At 46.2% G+C, this 14,614-nt stretch overlaps 2 protein-coding genes across 2 annotated transcripts in view; one reads left to right on the plus strand and one right to left on the minus strand.

Annotated features, from left to right (window-relative positions):
- The first annotated feature begins 7,861 nt into the window (after nucleotides 1-7,861).
- LOC129864751 (uncharacterized) lies at nucleotides 7,862-8,708 on the plus strand. Its single transcript, XM_055937045.1, has 2 exons — nucleotides 7,862-7,910; nucleotides 7,999-8,708. The coding sequence occupies exons 1-2, from the start codon at nucleotides 7,862-7,864 to the stop codon at nucleotides 8,706-8,708; spliced, it is 759 nt and encodes a 252-aa protein (XP_055793020.1).
- A 749-nt stretch (nucleotides 8,709-9,457) lies between these two features.
- LOC129864752 (uncharacterized) overlaps nucleotides 9,458-14,614 on the minus strand; it is a gene marked incomplete at its 3' end in the record, with an annotated part of 59,347 nt that continues 54,190 nt past the window's right edge. The window contains exons 7-8 of the mRNA XM_055937046.1: nucleotides 10,810-11,670; nucleotides 9,458-10,003 (exon numbers count right to left, since the gene is read on the minus strand). Coding sequence (XP_055793021.1) covers nucleotides 9,458-10,003; nucleotides 10,810-11,670 — 1,407 coding nt within the window. The remainder of the gene's footprint in view (nucleotides 10,004-10,809; nucleotides 11,671-14,614) is intronic.

Raw genomic sequence — 14,614 nt, forward strand, 5'->3', positions numbered from 1 at the left:
AGACGACAGGAGGAGAGGAGAAGAGGGGTAACGGGAGGAGGAGAAAATAGGAGGAGAGAGAAAGAGAGGTAACAGGAGGTGGAGAAGAGAGGAGGAGAGGAGAAAAGAGGTAACGGAAGGAGAGGAGGAGAAGAGAGGTAACGGGAGGAGGAGAGGAGAAGAGAAGAGGAGAAGAGAGGTAACAGGAGGAGGAGAAGAGAGGAGGAGAGGAGAAGAGAGGTAACAGGAGGAGGAGAAGAGAGGCGGAGAGGAGAAGAGAGGTAACAGGAGGAGGAGAAGAGAGGAGGAGAGGAGAAGAGAGGTAACGGAAGGAGAAGAGGTGAGGAGGAGAGGAGAGAAGAGAGTGGGAGAGGAGAGAAGAGGTGAGGAGGAGAGAAGAGAGTGGGAGAGGAGAAGAGAGGTAACGGAAGGAGGAGAGAAGAGGTGAGGAGGAGAGGAGAGAAGAGAGTGGGAGAGGAGAAGAGTTACCTGATGGTGTGACCTTCCTCGTCTCCTGGTAAACTTGTGGTTTAAAGGAGTGTGTGTGGTTGTGGTTGGCTATTTAAACTCTTGAAGTGAAACACACACACACCTGTGGCCACACCTGCTGCAGTGAATCTCACTTTATAATTGACCGTCTGTCTGAATAAATATATTGTCACCCCTGATACCATAGAATTACTCGGAGAGAGGAGACATTATAGAGGATATTCTAGTTCTCCAGCAGCATGGTGTTAGGGTCGCTATATTTAGAATACTGTGTGTGTGTGTGTGTGTGTGTGTGTGTGTGTGTGTGTGTGTGTGTGCGCGTGTGTGTGTGTAAGTGTGTGTGGTAAGTATAGTTATCAGGTGTGTATGATAGGGTCAGTGTACAGGCCAGTGATTCAAGCTATTATAGCGCCACGCCTAAAATAACACACACACACACACACACACCATATCTTCCGGATTATTCCGGTAAACAAAGTGTTTGAGAGAGCTGTAATAACTCTACTGTGTGTTCTGCTGGTGTCATGACATCACCACAAATATTCCTGACAAACAGACAGGCAGGCAGGCAGACAGACAGACAGACAGACAGGCAGGCAGACAGACAGACAGACAGACAGGCAGGCAGGCAGACAGGCAGGCAGGCAGGCAGGCAGGCAGGCAGACAGACAGACAGACAGGCAGGCAGGCAGACAGACAGACAGACAGGCAGGCAGGCAGGCAGGCAGACAGACAGACAGACAGACAGGCAGGCAGACAGACAGACAGGCAGGCAGGCAGGCAGACAGACAGACAGACAGGCAGGCAGGCAGGCAGGCAGACAGACAGACAGACAGACAGACAGGCAGGCAGGCAGGCAGACAGACAGACAGGCAGGCAGACAGACAGACAGGCAGGCAGGCAGACAGACAGACAGACAGACAGACAGGCAGGCAGGCAGGCAGACAGGCAGGCAGACAGACAGACAGACAGACAGACAGACAGGCAGGCAGGCAGACAGACAGACAGGCAGGCAGGCAGACAGACAGACAGACAGACAGGCAGGCAGGCAGGCAGACAGACAGGCAGGCAGGCAGGCAGGCAGACAGACAGACAGACAGACAGGCAGACAGACAGACAGACAGACAGGCAGACAGACATGAGGCGTGAAGCAACACACATGGTGAGTTATGAGTCTGTGGTTTGTTCCCAGACAGACAGACAGACAGACAGACAGACAGACAGACAGACATGAGGCGTGAAGCAACACACATGGTGAGTTATGAGTCTGTGGTTTGTTCCCAGACAGACAGGCAGACAGACAGACAGACAGACAGACAGCCTCATCCTGTAACAATACAACTCCCTCAAACTCTCCTGTTGATTTCTAATCTGAACAAAAATATGAACACAACAATTTCAACCATTTTACTGAGTTACATATTCATATAAGGGAAATCAGTCAACGGAAATAAATTCATGAGGTCCTAATCTACAGATTTCACATGACTGGGAGCCAGGCCCAGCCAATCTTGATATGTAGTACTGACTGGTTCTCACACCTGTCAGGTCAATCAATCAATCAAGTTTATTTTATATAGCCCTTCGTACATCAGCTAATATCTCAAAGTGCTGTACAGAGACCCAGCCTAAAACCCCAAACAGCTAGAATGCAGGTGTAGAAGTGGATGGATTATCTTGTCACAGGAGAAATGCTCACTAACACGGATGTAAGTGAATTTGTGAACTAAATTTGAGAGATATAAGCTTTTTGTGAATGTGGAACATTTCTGGGATCTTTTTTATTTCAGATTATGAAACATGGGACCAACACTTTACATGTTGACCTGCTCTATGTGTTACTAGGACACCCACTTTACATGTTGAGCTGCTCTATGTGTTACTAGGACACCCACTTTACATGTTGAGCTGCTCTATGTGTTACTAGGACACCCACTTTACATGTTGAGCTGCTCTATGTGTTACTAGGACACCCACTTTACATGTTGATCTGCTCTATGTGTTACTAGGACACCCACTTTACATGTTGAGCTGCTCTATGTGTAACTAGGACACCCACTTTACATGTTGAGCTGCTCTATGTGTTACTAGGACACCCACTTTACATGTTGAGCTGCTCTATGTGTTACTAGGACACCCACTTTACATGTTGAGCTGCTCTATGTGTTACTAGGACACCCACTTTACATGTTGAGCTGCTCTATGTGTTACTAGGACACCCACTTTACATGTTGATCTGCTCTATGTGTTACTAGGACACCCACTTTACATGTTGAGCTGCTCTATGTGTTACTAGGACACCCACTTTACATGTTGAGCTGCTCTATGTGTTACTAGGACACCCACTTTACATGTTGAGCTGCTCTATGTGTTACTAGGACACCCACTTTACATGTTGAGCTGCTCTATGTGTTACCTGCTGTATGTACTACAGGGTGTCCTAGTAACCTGCTGTATGTACTACAGGGTGTCCTAGTAACCTGCTGTATGTACTACAGGGTGTCCTAGTAACCTGCTGTATGTGTTACAGGGTGTCCTAGTAACCTGCTGTATGTACTACAGGGTGTCCTAGTAACCTGCTGTATGTACTACAGGGTGTCCTAGTAACCTGCTGTATGTGTTACAGGGTGTCCTAGTAACCTGCTGTATGTGTTACAGGGTGTCCTAGTAACCTGCTGTATGTACTACAGGGTGTCCTAGTAACCTGCTGTATGTACTACAGGGTGTCCTAGTAACCTGCTGTATGTGCTACAGGGTGTCCTAGTAACCTGCTGTATGTGTTACAGGGTGTCCTAGTAACCTGCTGTATGTGTTACAGGGTGTCCTAGTAACCTGCTGTATGTACTACAGGGTGTCCTAGTAACCTGTTGTATGTACTACAGGGTGTCCTAGTAACCTGCTGTATGTACTACAGGGTGTCCTAGTAACCTGCTGTATGTACTACAGGGTGTCCTAGTAACCTGCTGTATGTGTTACAGGGTGTCCTAGTAACCTGCTGTATGTACTACAGGGTGTCCTAGTAAACTGCTGTATGTGTTACAGGGTGTCCTAGTAACCTGCTGTATGTACTACAGGGTGTCCTAGTAACCTGCTGTATGTACTACAGGGTGTCATAGTAACCTGCTGTATGTGCTACAGGGTGTCCTAGTAACCTGCTGTATGTACTACAGGGTGTCCTAGTAACCTGCTGTATGTACTACAGGGTGTCCTAGTAACCTGCTGTATGTACTACAGGGTGTCCTAGTAACCTGCTGTATGTGCTACAGGGTGTCCTAGTAACCTGCTGTATGTGCTACAGGGTGTCCTAGTAACCTGCTGTATGTGCTACAGGGTGTCCTAGTAACCTGCTGTATGTGCTACAGGGTGTCCTAGTAACCTGCTGTATGTGTTACAGGGTGTCCTAGTAACCTGCTGTATGTGTTACAGGGTGTCCTAGTAACCTGCCGTATGTGTTACAGGGTGTCCTAGTAACCTGCCGTATGTACTACAGGGTGTCCTAGTAACCTGCTGTATGTACTACAGGGTGTCCTAGTAACCTGCTGTATGTACTACAGGGTGTCCTAGTAACCTGCTGTATGTACTACAGGGTGTCCTAGTAACCTGCTGTATGTACTACAGGGTGTCCTAGTAACCTGCTGTATGTACTACAGGGTGTCCTAGTAACCTGCTGTATGTACTACAGGGTGTCCTAGTAACCTGCTGTATGTACTACAGGGTGTCCTAGTAACCTGCTGTATGTGTTACAGGGTGTCCTAGTAACCTGCTGTATGTGCTACAGGGTGTCCTAGTAACCCGCTGTATGTGTTACAGGGTGTCCTAGTAACCCGCTGTATGTGTTACAGGGTGTCCTAGTAACCCGCTGTATGTGTTACAGGGTGTCCTAGTAACCCGCTGTATGTGTTACAGGGTGTCCTAGTAACCTGCTGTATGTGTTACAGGGTGTCCTAGTAACCTGCTGTATGTGTTACAGGGTGTCCTAGTAACCTGCTGTATGTGTTACAGGGTGTCCTAGTAACCTGCTGTATGTGTTACAGGGTGTCCTAGTAACCTGCTGTATGTGTTACAGGGTGTCCTAGTAACCTGCTGTATGTACTACAGGGTGTCCTAGTAACCTGCTGTATGTGTTACAGGGTGTCCTAGTAACCTGCTGTATGTACTACAGGGTGTCCTAGTAACCTGCTGTATGTGTTACAGGGTGTCCTAGTAACCTGCTCTATGTACTACAGGGTGTCCTAGTAACCTGCTGTATGTACTACAGGGTGTCCTAGTAACCTGCTGTATGTGTTACAGGGTGTCCTAGTAACCTGCTGTATGTGTTACAGGGTGTCCTAGTAACCTGCTGTATGTGTTACAGGGTGTCCTAGTAACCTGCTGTATGTACTACAGGGTGTCCTAGTAACCTGCTGTATGTACTACAGGGTGTCCTAGTAACCTGCTGTATGTGTTACAGGGTGTCCTAGTAACCTGCTGTATGTGTTACAGGGTGTCCTAGTAACCTGCTGTATGTGTTACAGGGTGTCCTAGTAACCTGCTGTATGTACTACAGGGTGTCCTAGTAACCTGCTGTATGTGTTACAGGGTGTCCTAGTAACCTGCTGTATGTAGTACAGGGTGTCCTAGTAACCTGCTGTATGTACTACAGGGTGTCCTAGTAACCTGCTGTATGTGTTACAGGGTGTCCTAGTAACCTGCTGTATGTACTACAGGGTGTCCTAGTAACCTGCTGTATGTGTTACAGGGTGTTCTAGTAACCTGCTGTATGTGTTACAGGGTGTCCTAGTAACCTGCTGTATGTGTTACAGGGTGTCCTAGTAACCTGCTGTATGTGCTACAGGGTGTCCTAGTAACCTGCTGTATGTGTTACAGGGTGTCCTAGTAACCTGCTGTATGTACTACAGGGTGTCCTAGTAACCTGCTGTATGTACTACAGGGTGTCCTAGTAACCTGCTGTATGTACTACAGGGTGTCCTAGTAACCTGCTGTATGTACTACAGGGTGTCCTAGTAACCTGCTGTATGTGTTACAGGGTGTCCTAGTAACCTGCTGTATGTGCTACAGGGTGTCCTAGTAACCTGCTGTATGTACTACAGGGTGTCCTAGTAACCTGCTGTATGTGTTACAGGGTGTCCTAGTAACCTGCTGTATGTACTACAGGGTGTCCTAGTAACCTGCTGTATGTGTTATAGGGTGTTCTAGTAACCTGCTGTATGTGTTACAGGGTGTCCTAGTAACCTGCTGTATGTGTTACAGGGTGTCCTAGTAACCTGCTGTATGTGCTACAGGGTGTCCTAGTAACCTGCTGTATGTGTTACAGGGTTTCCTAGTAACCTGCTGTATGTGTTACAGGGTGTCCTAGTAACCTGCTGTATGTGTTACAGGGTGTCCTAGTAACCTGCTGTATGTGCTACAGGGTGTCCTAGTAACCTGCTGTATGTACTACAGGGTGTCATAGTAACCTGCTGTATGTGTTACAGGGTGTCCTAGTAACCTGCTGTATGTGCTACAGGGTGTCCTAGTAACCTGCTGTATGTACTACAGGGTGTCATAGTAACCTGCTGTATGTACTACAGGGTGTCCTAGTAACCTGCTGTATGTACTACAGGGTGTCATAGTAACCTGCTGTATGTGTTACAGGGTGTCCTAGTAACCTGCTGTATGTACTACAGGGTGTCCTAGTAACCTGCTGTATGTGTTACAGGGTGTCCTAGTAACCTGCTGTATGTGCTACAGGGTGTCCTAGTAACCTGCTGTATGTACTACAGGGTGTCCTAGTAACCTGCTCTATGTGTTACAGGGTGTCCTAGTAACCTGCTGTATGTACTACAGGGTGTCCTAGTAACCTGCTGTATGTGTTACAGGGTGTCCTAGTAACCTGCTGTATGTGCTACAGGGTGTCCTAGTAACCTGCTGTATGTACTACAGGGTGTCCTAGTAACCTGCTCTATGTGTTACAGGGTGTCCTAGTAACCTGCTGTATGTACTACAGGGTGTCCTAGTAACCTGCTGTATGTGCTACAGGGTGTCCTAGTAACCTGCTGTATGTGCTACAGGGTGTCCTAGTAACCTGCTGTATGTACTACAGGGTGTCCTAGTAACCTGCTGTATGTACTACAGGGTGTCCTAGTAACCTGCTGTATGTGCTACAGGGTGTCCTAGTAACCTGCTGTATGTGCTACAGGGTGTCCTAGTAACCTGCTGTATGTGCTACAGGGTGTCCTAGTAACCTGCTGTATGTACTACAGGGTGTCCCAGTAACCTGCTGTATGTGCTACAGGGTGTCCTAGTAACCTGCTGTATGTGCTACAGGGTGTCCTAGTAACCTGCTGTATGTACTACAGGGTGTCCTAGTAACCTGCTGTATGTGCTACAGGGTGTCCTAGTAACCTGCTGCTACTCCGCCTCTCTCGGTCTCTCCTCTGAGAAAAACAACCATCTTTAACACTCAGGACACGTCTATCATATTTTTAATCAGCTTATTCAGTCAATATATACTGTGTCACACACAAATCCTTTATATACATGACAAACACACACAAATACTTATAAATACATGACAAACACACACAAATATTTGAAATACATACTTTCCCAGTACAATAGAAGGTAGATCCAGTATATAGAGATCATGTAAGGAGATATAATCCATTATAATGATCTATTGTGGAGACAGTTGTCCTGCTATAGATTAATAAGGTCACACTAATTATCTTATACATAATATATTGTATACTCACACTCTACATGCTTGGATATATGTTAGTATATATTTCACTCTGATATATATTTGATATATTATAACACTGAATACATGAAACTGGTTATCAACCTCTACATGTATACCTGGGTCCCTGTCTCTCTCTCTTCTTCTCCCCCTCTCTCTCCTTCCCTCTCTTTCTTCTCCTTCTCCCCCCTCTCTCTCTCTCTTCTTCTCCCCCTCTCTCTCCTTCCCTCTCTTTCTTCTCCTTCTCCCCCCTCTCTCTCTCTCTTCTTCTCCCCCTCTCTCTCCTTCCCTCTCTTTCTTCTCCTTCTCCCCTCTCTCTCTCTTCTTCTCCCCCTCTCTCTCCTTCCCTCTCTTTCTTCTCCTTCTCCCCCCTCTCTCTCTCTCTTTCCCCCCTCACACTCTCTCCCTCCCTCTCGTTCTTCTCCTTCTCCCCCCTCTCTCTCTCTCTTCTTCTCCCCCTCTCTCTCCTTCCCTCTCTTTCTTCTCCTCCTTCCCTCTCTTTCTTCTCCTCCTTCCCTCTCTTTCTTCTCCTTCTCCCCCCTCTCTCTCTCTCTTTCCCCCCCTCACACTCTCTCCCTCCCTCTCTTTCTCCTCTCATTTCTTTAACCCCAGTACCAGTTCTCTCTCTCCTCTCGTCTCTTCCTGGTCTGGCTACACTATCAAATCATCTCCATGCTGGTTGCTGTACTGGTTGCCAGGGGCATCGTCCCCCAGGTCAAAGGTCAGTTCGTTGCTATGGCAGACGGTGTCACCCCTACAGCCTGTGAGAGGGCCCGCTGTCGCACCCCCCAACTCAACTGTTACCCTAGCCCCAACCCCACCCTCAACCCCAACCCCTAACCCACCTCTCAACTCACCCCTCACCTCACCTGTGACACCCCCTGTCCCACCACCCATCACATCACCCCTCACCTCACCTGTGACCCCTCCTATCCCACCCCCTAACCCACCTCTCAACTCACCCCCTACCTCACCTGTGACCCCTCCTGTCCCACCACCCATCACATCACCCCTCACCTCACCTGTGACCCCTCCTGTCCCACCCCCTAACCCACCTCTCAACTCACCCCTCACCTCACCTGTGACCCCTCCTGTCCCACCCCCTAACTCACCTCTCAACTCACCCCCCACCTCACCTGTGACCCCTCCTGTCCCATCCCCTAACCCACCAGTCAATTCACCCCCAACCTCACCTGTGACCCCTCCTGTCCCACCCCCTAATCCACCTGTCACATCACCCCCTACCTCATCTGTGACCCCTCCTGTCCCACCCCCTAATCCACCTGTCAACTCACCCCCCACCTCACCTGTGACCCCTCCTGTCCCACCCCCTAACCCACCTGTCAACTCACCCCTCACCTCACCTGTGACCCCTCCTGTCCCACCCCCTAACCCACCTCTCAACTCACACCCACCGGCAGCCCCCACCCCACCTGCTTTGAGACACCTAACCCCACCAGCAGCCCCCACCCCTCCTGTCGCTCCACCCATCACTGTCAAGCGACTCCTCCTCAGGTAATGGGTGAAGGCAGCCAGCCAATTCTGGTAAAGAGAGAGAACACAGTAAATGTGTGTGTTTGTGTGTGTGTGTGTGTGTGTGTGTGTGTGTTTGTGTGTGTGTGTGTGTGTGTGTGTGTGTGTGTGTGTGTGTGTGTGTGTGTGTGTGTGTGTGTGTGTGTACCCGTGCACCTGCAGTTGTGTCTTAGCCTTTGCATTTGTATGTCTCCGGCTGTGTGTCTGTGTGTCTCTGCGTACGTGTGTGTGTGTGTGTGTGTGTGTGTGTGTGTGTCTCTCACTCTGCGTTGGTTCTCCTCACTACCATGGCTGTCATCCTGTGTGTCTCCGTCCAGGTTAACAGCAGTCCTGTCCTGAAGCATGCTGCTACGGGAGTCACTGTTACTGCTGCTGTTACTGCCACTGAGACTCTGGCTCTGACTGTCCTCTGACGTCTAGGGGGAACAGAGAGAAAGAGTTACTACTACTGCTGTTACTACTACTGCTGTTACTACTGCTGTTACTACTGCTGTTACTACTGCTGTTACTACTGCTGCTGTTACTACTACTACTGTTACTACTACTGCTATTACTACTGATGTTACTACTACTGCTGTTACTACTACTGCTGTTACTACTGCTGTTACTACTACTGCTGTTGCTACTACTGCTGTTACTACTACTGCTGTTACTACTGATGTTACTACTACTGCTGTTACTACTACTGCTATTACTACTGATGTTACTACTACTGCTGTTACTACTACTGCTGTTACTACTGCTGTTACTACTACTGTTACTACTACTGCTGTTACTACTACTACTGTTACTACTGCTGTTACTACTACTGCTGTTACTACTGCTGCTGTTACTACTGCTGTTACTACTGCTGTTACTACTACTGCTGTTACAGCTGCTGTTACTACTACTGCTGTTACTACTACTGCTGTTACTACTACTGCTGTTACTACTGCTGCTACTACTGCTGTTACTACTACTGCTGTTACTACTGCTGTTACTACTGCTGTTACTACTACTGCTGTTACTACTACTGCTGTTACTACTACTGCTGTTACTACTGCTGTTACTACTGCTGCTGTTACTACTGCTGTTACTACTTCTGTTACTACTACTGCTGCTACTACTGCTGTTACTACTACTGTTACTACTACTGCTGCTACTACTGCTGTTACTACTACTGCTGTTACTACTGCTGTTACTACTGCTGTTACTACTGCTGCTACTACTGCTGTTACTACTACTGCTGCTACTACTGCTGTTACTACTGCTGTTACTACTACTGCTGTTACTACTACTGCTGTTACTACTACTGCTGTTACTACTGCTGTTACTGCTACTCCTGTTACTACTGCTGCTGTTACTACTGCTGTTACTACTGCTGTTACTACTGCTGTTACTACTGCTGTTACTGCCACTGAGACTCTGGCTCTGACTGTCCTCTGACGTCTAGGGGGAACAGAGAGAGAGAGAGTTACTGAACATCAGCTGTTACTACTACTGCTGTTACTACTACTACTACTACTACTGCTGTTACTACTACTGCTGTTACTACTGCTGCTGTTACTACTGCTGCTGCTACTACTGCTGTTACTACTGCTGTTACTACTACTGCTGTTACTACTGCTGCTGCTACTACTGCTGTTACTACTACTGCTGTTACTGCTGTTACTACTGCTGTTACTACTACTCCTGTTACTACTGCTGTTACTACTGCTGTTACTACTGCTGTTACTACTACTGCTGTTACTACTGCTGCTGTTACTACTGCTGTTACTACTACTGCTGTTACAACTGCTGTTACTACTACTGCTGTTACTACTGCTGTTACTACTGCTGTTACTACTGCAGTTACTACTACTGCTGCTACTACTGCTGTTACTACTGCTGCTGTTACTACTGCTGTTACTACTACTGCTGTTACTACTGCTGTTACTACTACTGCTGTTACTACTGCTGTTACTACTACTGCTGTTACAACAGCTGTTACTACTACTGCTGTTACTACTACTGCTGTTACTACTACTGCTGTTACTACTGCTGCTACTACTGCTGTTACTACTACTGCTGTTACTACTGCTGTTACTAATACTGCTGTTACTACTGATGTTACTACTACTGCTGTTACTACTGCTGTTACTACTACTGCTGTTACTACTGCTGTTACTACTACTGCTGCTACTACTGCTGTTACTACTGTTGTTACTACTGCTGTTACTACTGCTGTTACTACTACTGCTGTTACTACTACTGCGGTTACTACTACTGCTGTTACTACTGCTGTTACTGCTGCTGCTACTACTGCTGTTACTACTGCTGTTACTACTGCTAAAGATACTACTGCTGTTACTACTGCTGTTACTACTACTGCTGTTACTACTGCTGTTACTACTACTGCTGTTACTACTACTGCTGTTACTACTGCTGTTACTACTACTGCTGTTACTACTGCTGTTACTACTGCTGCTACTACTGCTGTTACTACTGCTGTTACTACTACTGCTGTTACTACTGCTGTTACTACTGCTGTTACTACTACTGCTGTTACTACTGCTGTTACTGCTACTGCTGTTACTACTGCTGCTGTTACTACTACTGCTGTTACTACTGCTGTTACTACTACTGCTGTTACTACTGCTGTTACTACTGCTGCTACTACTGCTGTTACTACTGCTGTTACTACTACTGCTGTTACTACTGCTGTTACTACTGCTGTTACTACTACTGCTGTTACTACTGCTGTTACTGCTACTGCTGTTACTACTGCTGCTGTTACTACTACTGCTGTTACTGCTACTGCTGTTACTACTGCTGTTACTACTGCTGTTACTACTGCTGTTACTACTGTTGTTACTGCTACTACTGCTGTTACTACTGCTGTTACTACTACTGCTGTTACTGCTGTTACTACTGCTGTTACTACTACTCCTGTTACTACTGCTGTTACTACTGCTGTTACTACTGCTGTTACTACTACTGCTGTTACTACTGCTGTTACTGCTACTCCTGTTACTACTGCTGCTGTTACTACTGCTGTTACTACTGCTGTTACTACTGCTGTTACTACTGCTGTTACTGCCACTGAGACTCTGGCTCTGACTGTCCTCTGACGTCTAGGGGGAACAGAGAGAGAGAGAGTTACTGAACATCAGCTGTTACTACTACTGCTGTTACTACTGCTGTTACTACTACTGCTGCTACTACTGCTGTTACTACTGCTGCTGTTACTACTGCTGTTACTACTGCTGCTGTTACTACTACTGCTGCTGCTACTACTACTGCTACTACTACTACTACTACTGCTGTTACTACTACTGCTGATACTACTGCTGCTGTTACTACTGCTGCTGCTACTACTGCTGTTACTACTGCTGTTACTACTACTGCTGTTACTACTGCTGCTGCTACTACTGCTGTTACTACTACTGCTGTTACTGCTGTTACTCCTGCTGTTACTACTACTCCTGTTACTACTGCTGTTACTACTGCTGTTACTACTGCTGTTACTACTACTGCTGTTACTACTGCTGCTGTTACTACTGCTGTTACTACTGCTGTTACTACTACTGCTGTTACTACTGCTGTTACTACTACTGCTGTTACTACTGCTGTTACTACTACTGCTGTTACAACTGCTGTTACTACTACTGCTGTTACTACTGCTGTTACTACTGCTGTTACTACTGCAGTTACTACTACTGCTGCTACTACTGCTGTTACTACTGCTGCTGTTACTACTGCTGTTACTACTACTGCTGTTACTACTGCTGTTACTACTACTGCTGTTACTACTGCTGTTACTACTACTGCTGTTACAACTGCTGTTACTACTACTGCTGTTAGTACTACTGCTGTTACTACTACTGCTGTTACTACTGCTGCTACTACTGCTGTTACTACTACTGCTGTTACTACTGCTGTTACTACTACTGCTGTTACTACTGATGTTACTACTACTGCTGTTACTACTGCTGTTACTACTACTGCTGTTACTACTGCTGTTACTACTACTGCTGCTACTACTGCTGTTACTACTGTTGTTACTACTGCTGTTACTACTGCTGTTACTACTACTGCTGTTACTACTACTGCGGTTACTACTACTGCTGTTACTACTGCTGTTACCGCTGCTGCTACTACTGCTGTTACTACTGCTGTTACTACTGCTAAAGATACTACTGCTGTTACTACTGCTGTTACTACTACTGCTGTTACTACTGCTGTTACTACTACTGCTGTTACTACTACTGCTGTTACTACTGCTGTTACTACTACTGCTGTTACTACTGCTGTTACTACTGCTGCTACTACTGCTGTTACTACTGCTGTTACTACTACTGCTGTTACTACTGCTGTTACTACTGCTGTTACTACTACTGCTGTTACTACTGCTGTTACTGCTACTGCTGTTACTACTGCTGCTGTTACTACTACTGCTGTTACTGCTACTGCTGTTACTACTGCTGTTACTACTACTGCTGTTACTACTGCTGTTACTACTGCTGCTACTACTGCTGTTACTACTGCTGTTACTACTACTGCTGTTACTACTGCTGTTACTACTGCTGTTACTACTACTGCTGTTACTACTGCTGTTACTGCTACTGCTGTTACTACTGCTGCTGTTACTACTACTGCTGTTACTGCTACTGCTGTTACTACTGCTGTTACTACTGCTGTTACTACTGCTGTTACTACTGTTGTTACTGCTACTACTGCTGTTACTACTACTGCTGTTACTACTACTGCTGTTACTACTGCTGCTACTACTGCTGTTACTACTGCTGTTACTACTGCTGTTACTGCTACTGCTGTTACTACTGCTGTTACTACTGCTGTTACTACTGCTGTTACTACTGCTGTTACTACTGTTGTTACTGCTACTACTGCTGTTACTACTGTTGTTACTACTGCTGTTACTACTGCTGTTACTACAGCTTCTGCTGTTACTACTGCTGTTACTACTGCTGTTACTACTACACCTGCTGTTACTACTACTGCTGTTACTACTGCTGTTACTACTACTGCTGTTACTACTACTATTGCTGTTACTACTGTTGTTACTACTGCTGTTACTACTACTGCTGTTACTACAGTTGTTACTACTGCTGTTACTACTGCTGTTACTACTACTACTGCTGTTACTACTGCTGTTACTACTGCTTCTGCTGTTACTACTGCTGTTACTACTACTGCTGTTACTACTGCTGTTACTACAGTTGTTACTACTGCTGTTACTACTACTGCTGTTACTACTGCTGTTACTACTACTGATGTTACTACTGCTGTTACTGCTCCTGCTGTTACTACTGCTGTTACTACTGCTGTTACTGCTACTGCTGTTACTACTGCTGTTACTACTGCTGTTACTACTGCTGTTACTACTGCTGTTGTTACTACTGCTGCTGTTACTACTGCTGCTGTTACTACTACTGCTGTTACTACTACTGCTGTTGCTACTGCTGCTGTTACTACTACTTCTGTTACTACTACTGCTGTTACTACTGCTGTTACTACTACTGCTGTTACTACTGCTGTTACTACTGCTGTTACTACTACTGCTGTTACTACTGCTGTTACTACTACTGCTGTTACTACTGCTGTTACTACTGCTGTTACTACTACTGCTGTTACTACTGCTGTTACTACTGCTGCTGTTACTACTGCTGTTACTACTACTGCTGTTACTACTGCTGTTACTACTGCTGTTACTACTGTTGTTACTGCTACTACTGCTGTTACTACTGTTGTTACTACTGCTGTTACTACTGCTGTTACTACTGCTTCTGCTGTTACTACTGCTGTTACTACTACACCTGCTGTTACTACTACTGCTGTTACTACTGCTGTTACTACTACTGCTGTTACTACTACTACTGCTGTTACTACTGTTGTTACTACTGCTGTTACTAC

Source organism: Salvelinus fontinalis, chromosome 11 (genome assembly GCF_029448725.1).
Source record: "Salvelinus fontinalis isolate EN_2023a chromosome 11, ASM2944872v1, whole genome shotgun sequence".
Classification (NCBI taxonomy): domain Eukaryota; kingdom Metazoa; phylum Chordata; class Actinopteri; order Salmoniformes; family Salmonidae; genus Salvelinus; species Salvelinus fontinalis.

Bases quoted from the DNA above. Each gene is read 5' to 3' on its own strand.
- LOC129864751 (XM_055937045.1), top strand. From the start codon at position 7,862: ATGCTGGTTGCTGTACTGGTTGCCAGGGGCATCGTCCCCCAGGTCAAA. The intron at 7,911-7,998 runs GTCAGTTCGTTG...CTGTTACCCTAG, and splicing joins CATCGTCCCCCAGGTCAAAG to CCCCAACCCCACCCTCAACC.